Source organism: Mus pahari, chromosome 11, assembly GCF_900095145.1.
Source record: "Mus pahari chromosome 11, PAHARI_EIJ_v1.1, whole genome shotgun sequence".
Taxonomy (NCBI): Eukaryota; Metazoa; Chordata; class Mammalia; order Rodentia; family Muridae; genus Mus; species Mus pahari.
The window spans coordinates 33,786,634-33,796,719 of NC_034600.1; the positions used below are offsets into that span (position 1 = coordinate 33,786,634).

A 10,086-nucleotide genomic window follows, 5' to 3' on the forward strand; every position below is an offset into this window, starting at 1 on the left:
ATATATATATATATATATATATATATATATATATATATTGGATTTTATGTGATGATCTCGCACATGTATATAACATATGATTGTCAAAGGTGGGTAATTGGCATCTTCTCCTTAAACATTAGTCATCTGCTTGTGCTGAGAGCCCCTGGATTTTTTTTCCTATTTCTTTGTGAAACAAGTAACAAATTCTTGTAAACTAGAGCTAACTTCCTGTGTTATCGAACATGAGAATTTACGCCTCCTATCTAACAGGATTATGGTAGCCACTGTTACAAGTAACAGCATGAAACACAAAGACTTTGAAAAAGGTCAGTGGAAAACTCCTAAGAATATCCCAAGGGAAAGCTCTCACGTTGGTGCTGGGGAACCAGAGACTTGGTCTCCGTGCCTGCTGTCTTCCCGACCCCACAACTGCTTTTCTCAGGATCATCTACTTATGCTTCTTGGCTCTCCATCAGTGTGTAGGAAGGTCTTTTTAATGCCAACAGAAACAAACTTTGTAAGCTGAGACAGACGGACATGTGCTAGCTTTCAAACACTGAAAGAGCCCTGCTTTTCCTGGTACATGGCCCGCCTGGGAAGGTGGCAAGACACTGTATGATGGCTGAAGACAGAAACCACCCACCCTGACCCTGGCCTCTCTTCTTCTTTGCTGCTTCCTGGGTTTCGAGGGCAGGCAACTGAACTCATGCAGGGAATCCTTGCTGAACTGTTGGTTACAGGGTTCTAAGGAAGGCAGTAGACATTCAAAATGGAACATGGTCTGGACACAGAGGATCTCGTCACCTGAGAGATGGGAAAACAGTTTCCTTGTGTGGCTTCATCATACAAGCTGACAACTATGTCTCAGGAGTTGAAACTAAGAGTTGTCCCATAGATTTGAGTAACAGCCAGAGGAGAGAGAAACATACTGTGTGTTGGCCATGCAATGTTTTCCTTCTGATCTAAACCATGGCAGGGATTTACTGATCTTGTTATTTGTATCTGACTAATGCCAAACACACCTATGACAACAGGCGGCCTCCCACTCACTAAGAGACTCTACTTTCCCTCGCAAGTTCACAACTCTCAGGATGGAAGAGACAGACTTGGGTAAGATCAGGGAAAGGCAACCCCGTGGCAACTTCTGTCATTTTCACCTTAAAACCCCACCTAATACAGGGTGCTGCTCTTTAGGATCATGAGCTATTGACCAGAGGAAAGAAGAAGGGGTTGGTCTCCTGTGGTCTTCAGGGGTGCCTGCCGTGATGTTTCATGACCTGGATGCTGTTAGCATAGGACTGCTCTGTACAGGATGCTCCGGTTTGTCAACATTTCTCAAGCTGTAGCCTTACAAAACTATACTACATTTATCTGGGAGTTCTGTGTACAGACACACACACACACACACACACACACACACACACACACACACATGGGATGTAATTGTTACTGCCAGAGATGCCAAGGGTACCATCAATGCAGAGCCTTTCTTCACCAGCTAGTAATGGCCATCAGGAGGCAGCAAAGTAGGTAAGAACAGGCTAGAGAGATGGATCAGTAGTTAAATGCATTTGTTGCTCTTTCTAAGAACCTAGGTTCGGTTCCCAGTACCCACACGACAGCTCATGACCATCTGTAACTTCGGTTCCAGGGAATCTAACTCCCTTTTCTGACCTCTGTAGTGACAAAGAACATACAGCATATATACATATATTCAGACAAATAATCATAAATATAAAATTATATACACATGTATGTGCATGTGTGTATGTGTGTATGTGTGTATGTGTGTATGTATGTATGTATGTATGTATGTGTATAATCTTAAGGGGAAAAAGTCAAGGACTTAACGCTAGATATGATGGCTTATATCTGTATAAGGCTCATGCATGCAGGAATCTGGGGCAGTAGGCCAACCTGAGTTACAAGGCTATGTAGCAAGAGTCTGTCTCAAAAAGCCTAAAAACCAGCAAGGAAGGATGAATGAGATGAGATGGGAGAGGGAGGGGAGGGGAGGGGAGGAGGATGAGCAGAGGGAGGAATCACTACAGGAAGGGACGACTACAAGGAGTTTAAAAATACTTCATTTCCTCCCCTCAACAGCTTATCTCTCCCCAAGAAAGATGGTGTCACTGTTGCTTTGCACCAGTGAGGGCTGTGGGAGTCAAGGAGAGGACTCCAGAGTTAACTAGCCCTTCTTTGGCTTCAGAGCTAGTAAGCAAAATCTGAAAAATAGTTCTTTGTGCTCTCAAATCTGGAGTGCAACTACCATAAGGAAACATCCCAAGCGAATGATGTCTCTATCCTGGCTGCTATCATGCCCGGATCAACAGCTACTGCAGGGACTCATGCAACACACGTGCCCGGCACTGACGCTGTTTAAAAAGTTCCTAACCCTCCAAGTCTTTTCCGGCCAGAACTCATGGATCTGCCCCTGTTCACGATCAGAGTCCTGCTGGCGCTGCCAACCATGCCGTTCATTATCATCTCTGCTTAATTTATTTGCCAATTAAACTATGTGTTTGAAGGTATTGAGTTAAATCCTTCAGATTATAATATTTCACACCTAATGTACTGGTAGACTAATAAAAATCCATTGTACTATATATTAGTCCTCAAATATCACACTATCTTAAGCCCCTATTTTACAGAATAAGGAGGAAAATCCAAGAAAAGGTAGACCATGTTTACCTAATATGATAGTTAATGTTGTTTATCAACTCGATAGGATCTACAAGTACCTACGAGATAGGCCTCCGAACTTTTCACTGTAGAACTGTCTAGATTTCATTACTTGAAATGGGACGACCCACCCTAAATGTCGAGGGTGCGTTTCATGGGCTGGAGTCCTGGGCTGCATCAAAAGGAGAAAGTGGCCATGCACTACTTTCTGCTCCCTGACAGCAGATGCAGAATGCCTAACTGCTTAATAATCCTGCTGCCATGCCTTCTCTACCACGATGGATGGAACCCTTAAACCACTAGCCTCAGTAAACCCTTCCTTCCTTCCTTAAGTTCCTTCCATCTGGTACTTTGTCACAGCAATACAAATTTACCTAATAACTATTTAAGTGATCATTTACTTAATAACAATGATAACGGCAATCCCAATTTAAAAGACGTCTACAATTTGGTACTGCATAACTGCTTTAACCACAAGGTCACTACCTCACCAGACCCTCAAAGGCAACCTGATGTGACCGACACTGCTTTGTGAATGAGAAGGTGAAAGCTAACCTGCAGTGATTAAGTGATTGGCTTCAGGTCACAGTTAATAAGTCTCAGAAATGAGATTCATGCTCATTTCAGTTGGGACCAAAGATCACTGATAGATGGCTGATGTCGGGAGGAACACACAAACAGAAACTATAAACTCCCTCAAAGATTTCTATTAGAAATTTATGAGCCCTAAAGTCCTTTATTAAAAAAAAAAAGTTCGCATAGTGCAACGTTTTATGTTGTTTTCTTAAAAAAAAAAAAAAATTCCCAGAATAATTATGCCAACCAACATCCTATCCCCTCCCTGTCTTTCTAGTGTCCTTAAATATAGTAAGGAGTATTGCATCCTCCCCAAAAGAAGAAATTATTCTTTAACACTTGAAATTCCCAGGACTAGGAAGGTGTTAATTACCATCTAGAAACTCCATGCATAATAAGGTTCCAAAATGTAGATAATGTAAAACCCATCCCTTCCATGTTTAAAAAAAAAAAAAAACAATCTATTTTCTTTTGACATGACAGAAAGAAACACAATCCTATGATTTCCCACTATCTATTCACACCATCTCTGCAACTATGAATTCTGGCCCCTTCTCAACAGTGTGTTCTGAGGTCTCAGAGATGTTTATTCTTCAGGTAGGCAAGGATGAAAAGGGATCAATCCTAAAAGGTTTACACTAAGTGAAAAGAGAAGACCATCTGCTCTGAGATAGCTCTGGGCTGATTTTCCCAGCAGGGGAGCCCAAGTTTTATAAACCTCATTCTCATTAGAGAAAAGGAGAGAAATTGCTGAGAATTCATAGAAAGGATTTTTCAAGTCCTACAGCAGGTTCAAATGATGTATCTTCACGGGCAGGTTTGGGTTGCTGGATTATCTGTGCACTGGGGGAGTCTGGGGTTTGTTTTATAAGGAAGGATAGAATGTTTCAACACTTTCTGGTCTTGAAATGTATCCAGTGCTCTGCCTCCCACCATTTGCCCTCGCCTGCTGGAATTTTCAATCCGATCTTTAAGAACTTATTTATTCTGGATCAGCAAAGCCTCCGATGTAAAATGACAGCTCATGGAGAATAAATCTTCATCATCCTTTTGTGCTGAAATGTCAGGAGATTTGAAAGCTAATCCTCTGTGTACCTCCCGTCCTCTTCTGCCCACTGGATCCTGTCCCCAATGCTCCTGTATCAAATTGATTTTTATTTAACGGTAGCCTTTAGCCGCTCCCACAAATAACAGCGCCATCGACTTTGAACTATTATTCCTACTGGCATGTTGTTGCATTCTTTGTTCATTTGCTGTGTTAACAGCCTTCCCAACCAGGGGACAGACAGGTAAGCATATTCTCAAAGTGGAGGATGCTTCTGATGGTCCTGGTGGACAGGCTTAGCCCGTGTGAGGAACACTGCTTGTCTTTGATCCCTTGAACCCTTTATTTTTATTCAAATAAAAACAGATTTAAAAGCCTGTTTTTCTATGCCCAAAGCACAAAAGGCTTTCTAAGTTTCTCAGGCAATGTAAAAATCCAGGCTGGGGAGAAAAAGCCAATTCTTTGAGCTTCCTATTTTCCAGACTCTATTTCCTCAATAGTATGAAAGTCATTTCTCTTTTTAAAAATTAGCTTCCACCGGAGACCCTGATAGAAGTCTACCTAACAATAAGACTGTGAGGTGTTGTGAGGAGTACAGAATGAAGTGATTCACAGAGGGATTTTGGAACTGAGACTTGCCTTTCAAAAATCCCAGGAAATGGTAAAATGGAGAGTTTCAAGTAGGCTTGATGGGGGAGAAATCTGATCTCATGCACTGATTAAGAGAACATTTTACATGTTCTCGTCATGTCAAAGAGGATGCTTAGGACAATGAGGCTCAGAGTTAAAAGACTACGCAAGGCCACAGAGCTGGCTCATGATAAAGCCTATGGTACAACCAAGTTAAGCGTATTTTTTTTTTTTTTTTTTTGTACCACACCTTTCTCTTAATGGGAAGCTGTTATACCTGGCTGCACTTCTTCCCAAATTACGCAAGGCAGACATTCACAATCAAATCAGTATTCTCAACTATCTGCCAGTAGGCACACCACACTTTGTCCCTGACTGACCCCTGGAACACGGATGCCTGCAATTTGTATGAATTCCTCAGAACAGCTCAGGTCAGCCAGTTAAAATGACACAGTTCAGATTAAAATCAAGTGTGCTTACAGTAAAAGGTCACTGGTTACACGGACACACATTTCTGTTTCCCACTTACTGTCCAAGCAATTTATCCATGGCTTTCTCCAAATCTCCTTAATAATTAGAGGAATAATTCTCAGATTTCCATTTCTGCAATGTTTTGGAAAGGAAAGGATCTGACCTTTCGAATCTGTTTGGTAACATGACCGAATCAAGTCACACAGCACATTAAGGCACCAGCCATCTTCACTGCACTTTAATGAGTTTTTCTGAAAGTTTCTGTAGATAAGAAGCCATGATTCTTACCCTAAATGAGGAAAAAAAAAAAAAAAACCTTTGCCACAAATAGAAGAAAATTAGCTAATTTCTAGGTAGGTATATTGTTGTGTTGGAATTGTGGCTCATGTCCAGACAGACCACACCAGGCCAACGCAGTTCCATGTGACAGGTTTATTGTAGGGGCAGGGACAAAGAGGGGGTGACAGAGACAAAGGGGAAAAGAGAGGGAAGAAAAGGAGTGAAGGTCAGGAAGGGTCTGCCTTTTATTTAGGCTGTGACATAAGGGCTCGCAGGTAGAGGTGGGAAGTAGACTTTAGGAATGTATGTGATTGCTATAGCAACAGATGCATGGGTCCTTGACGCCTATAGGTGACATCACTGGGCTCTGAGGCGACCTACCAAGCCAGTTCCTGATACCAATATATATAACACGATGCATGCAAGACATGGTATCTCTCAAAATGCTAACATGGAGAGAAATGAATTCCAGACAACACTAAGATATACCTTTAGAATAACAAGGACCATGAAGTGTGTGTGTGTGTGTGTGTGTGTGTGTGTGAATGCAATGGGATGTGCTTAATTTATACAGTATTTTAGCTACATTAATTATAGTTCATAAGTGGGTAAGAAGAAGCTGCTGCGTTCTAACCTGTCACCTACAATAGAAAAATACACCTCTGTCTTTTAAAAATTACTTTAGTATGTATTTATGTGTGTGTGTGTGTGTGTATGTGCATGTGTGTGCCTATGTCCTGTGACACCAGAAGAGGGTGTCTGATGCTCTAGTGCTGGAGCACGAGTGACAGACTGCTGAGTTCTTGGGTGTGGGGCCTAGGAACAATCTTTGGAAGAGCACAAAGGCTCTTAATCCCTGAGCCATCATGGAGCCATGAAAATGCACTTTTTACACCGCGAGGCTCAGGATTACTTGAAGCTAGTTTCTTTTGCCTTATATCCGTCAACATGCTATCGAGCTGTGTGGAGCTTGGGGAACCCTCTAGGCTCTTAATAACATGCCAAAGGACCATGATATCTATGTGCACTCGGAAAGAATTTTAACATAGGCAGTGTAGTATTACTGATGGACTAAAATGATAGCCAACACAAAGTGAGCCGCTCCATTCAGAGTTCACTCAGAGTGGGGTGGTCAGTATTACGTTGGAGATGAGTACATTTTAGTCAACACCAGAAAGTGTGGCACGGTGAAGGGGCAGTTTACTGGGAAGATAAACATTGGCAAGGCTGATGCTTAAGATAGGCTTCTGTTTTTCAAATTAGCAATATTTAAATAAACATGTAAATTGGCAAAATTATTACAGAAGAAATAGAAACTCCAAACTCCAGGAACTCTGTAACATGTCCCCTCAGATGTGGCACTTGAGGCCCTTCCTGATGTAAATGGCCTTAGGTCTAGTGTGACATCCACTACAGAGCCCTGTGTGTGATATCCACTATACAGGGGAGGTAATTTGGTCTAAGAATGCTTGTTTGGTTGACCCTGGGCAAAATTTTGCAAAAAGATTTGAGTGGAGTGCTTTAAAAGGCCAGCTGAAACTCGGCCTTTTAAATGAATGACTATGTTCTTCTGCTGGCCAGTAAGTGTGAGCTTAATAGAAGGCTATGCATGGTAGAACCTGGACCCCTTAAACTGCCGACTTTAAATCTCAGCCACTTTCTGTGGCTCCTGCTATCTGTCAGAGCACTCAGGAGGGGCAGAGTGTTACAGGTGTAGTAGGGGATGCTCCAGTGGCAAAATCAGTTAGCATGCGGTACTTATACAACAGGTGTAGTAGGACCCTGGAAGCAATGACCTCTAAAGATGGAAGCCATGGCCTGCGATGGTCTGCGATGGCCTGAGATGGCATCTAACGAATTCTAAGACCCCCAGGAGATCGACACTGGGAGCCAGAGAAGACTGAAGCTCTGGCAGCCCCAGAAAAGGGAGATTCACTTGGCAGGCAGAGATTTCAGAGCTCTGACAACTTATCTCGCAGTGGGCGTCTCCATACGCACAGTCCCTGGCTTTTATTTCAACTTTTCTATAACTTAGTAAGGACAACCTACAAGAAAAACAGGAGAGAAGCTAACAGCTTTTTTTTCCCCTCCCCAGCTCTGAATAGACTTGTCAATCAACCTATCTCCATTTTCCAGTTCCCATCCCCCACTCTTCTTTGGGTGTCCTGATGAGCCGAGGACCTCGCATTCCAGTTTCTGCTAACAGATGGGTTTCAGAAGTCTTCACTGTACACAGTATCTACAGGGCTGAAGCCGACCCACCCACGCTCAGTAAACTGTCAGGATGTTTACAGGTCAACTGCTCTAGTCTGTTGATCTTTTATACCATTGAAAATCAAGCCTAGGTTGGTGTCTATGCTAGGCAAGAACTCTACTGAGGACCCATACTCCTAGTCTCTTACAAACAGACAGGTTCTGACAGACAATTATAAATGTTAAAGGTTTGATCAGACAAGTAAGGACATTCGTGACAATTAATTTTGTGTATCATCTTGGTTGGATTAATAAGCATGTAGGGTGTTAGTGAGGCACAACTCTGGGTGTGCCTGGGATGGCATTTCCAGAGAGTTTTCCAAGAGGGAAGGGAGCCAATGCTGACTGTTGCAGTAGCAGACTCAACACAGAAGGGAAAAGGAGAAAATGACCTGAGCAGCAGGTTCATTGCTGTTGGCTTCCTGATCTGCCCAATCACCACAGAAATGGACCTCTAAGTATTTCTGGTCCACTATGGGTGGCATAACTCCCTAGGCTGGATATTCTGACTGTATAGGAGTAGAGAAGGCAAGTTGAGCGCTACGAAGCATACATTCATTGTTTACTTCTAAGCAGTGTGGTCTGGTCAGCTGTTTCAAGTTCTGGATGCCATTCCAGTCCTCCTGTGAAGGACTGTATTTTGAGCTAAAATAAATCCTTTTCCTTTATGTAGACAAAAATTTATGCCCTTAAATCATAAACCCAAACAAATCTTTCTTTCCTTACATGGTGTAAGCAGGGTATTTTTTAATTAAAAGGAGGGGAAAGTAACTAAGACAACATACAGAATATGAGGGCAGCAGACACTCAGAACTAGTTTACTTTCTAAGCTTTGGGTAGTGATATCCGATGTGGGAATGTTGCTAATGTGACTGGCCACATGGTGGTGCTCTAGGGGGCATCTTGTCCCAGCTCTGAGTTCAGTGACATCACACAGGTCCTTGACATTGGCCGTTCTCACCAGAAGACACACACTAGAAAAACAGCTCAAGCTACAATCCATAGTCTTGTTTGGGTTCAAGACTGGCTGTTAAGTGGTTATTGGAACTCCAATGATGTGTACAGTCTTGTGTAGAGAAGATGTGGCCTCCTCTACATACGACACTTCACAAGCCCACTATCACAGAGGGACTACTACACTGTCATGCACATCGGCTGCCCAAGGTGGCAGGACACACTCACTTTTGAAGCAGCTGGGTCCACTAGTCTCTGCCGATGTCGAGCTGAGTTGAAATGGCTCTTCGGAGGCTGCCCTTCCTGACAGTGAATGGAAGATGGGAAATGGACGAAAGGAGGGAAGGGGAAAAGTGGGCATGGGATGATGGGAGAGTGGCCAGAAAAGGAGAGGGACAGAGTTTAACAGTGCTGTTCTTTGTTAAGCTGTATATCCAATAAGCATGCATGTACACACACATGCATATGTACAGACACACACACACGTTCACCCTCCCCAGTCACATAACCCATGCAAGTCATTATGTTAAAAACAGACAATATATATGTTTATGTACTATTGCCACAAGCCCAGCCCAAAATTCAGACATTTTATACCATTTTTTTTTTTAAATTCTCCTGTTAGCTGATCTTACTAAGGAAAACTACAACACTATTTTCCTGAACCCAAAGTCCATATTCCTAAGAACATGACTTTATGGCGACTGCTTAGGACTTCAATGTGGCTGATACTACCTAAAGGTCATCGGAATCACAGTCTCTCCCTCTCTCTCTCTCTCTCACACACACACATCGTACACAGACAGACAGACATACACACATCACAGAGAAACATACAGAGACAGACACATTCAGACATACAAACACACACATTCCACACAGAGCCAGACATACACAAACACACACAGACAATGCACACATACACTGTACACACAGACAAACAATGCACATAGAGACAGACAGACAGACACACAAACACATCTGTTTTATAAGCATCTCTCTGTCAACCAGTAGAATTCATAATTTCTGACAACCATCAATAACTTCCCCTACATGTATATTATATTAGTTTAAGCTAGGAACTTAAGTTTATTGTGTAAATATACATTGAATATTGGTCTCTCCTTACACCAACTGTTAATGGCCATATACAGAGAAAGGAAAGAAGGGAGGGAGGGAGGAGGGAAGGAAGGGAGGGAGGGAGGGAGGGAGGA

General features: G+C 42.6%; 1 protein-coding gene across 8 annotated transcripts in view; it reads right to left on the reverse strand.

Moving 5' to 3' along the window:
• The window catches only part of Mast4 (microtubule associated serine/threonine kinase family member 4), a 591,509-nt gene that overhangs the window by 305,288 nt on the left and 276,135 nt on the right, over positions 1 to 10,086 (reverse strand). For 6 of the 8 annotated variants that reach the window (XM_029544158.1, XM_029544160.1, XM_029544157.1 and 3 more), the window contains one exon: positions 9,101 to 9,175. The exons of the other annotated variants lie outside the window; for them this stretch is intronic. In XM_029544158.1, the coding sequence (XP_029400018.1) occupies positions 9,101 to 9,175 (75 nt within the window). The remainder of the gene's footprint in view (positions 1 to 9,100; positions 9,176 to 10,086) is intronic. 8 annotated transcript variants of the gene reach the window in all.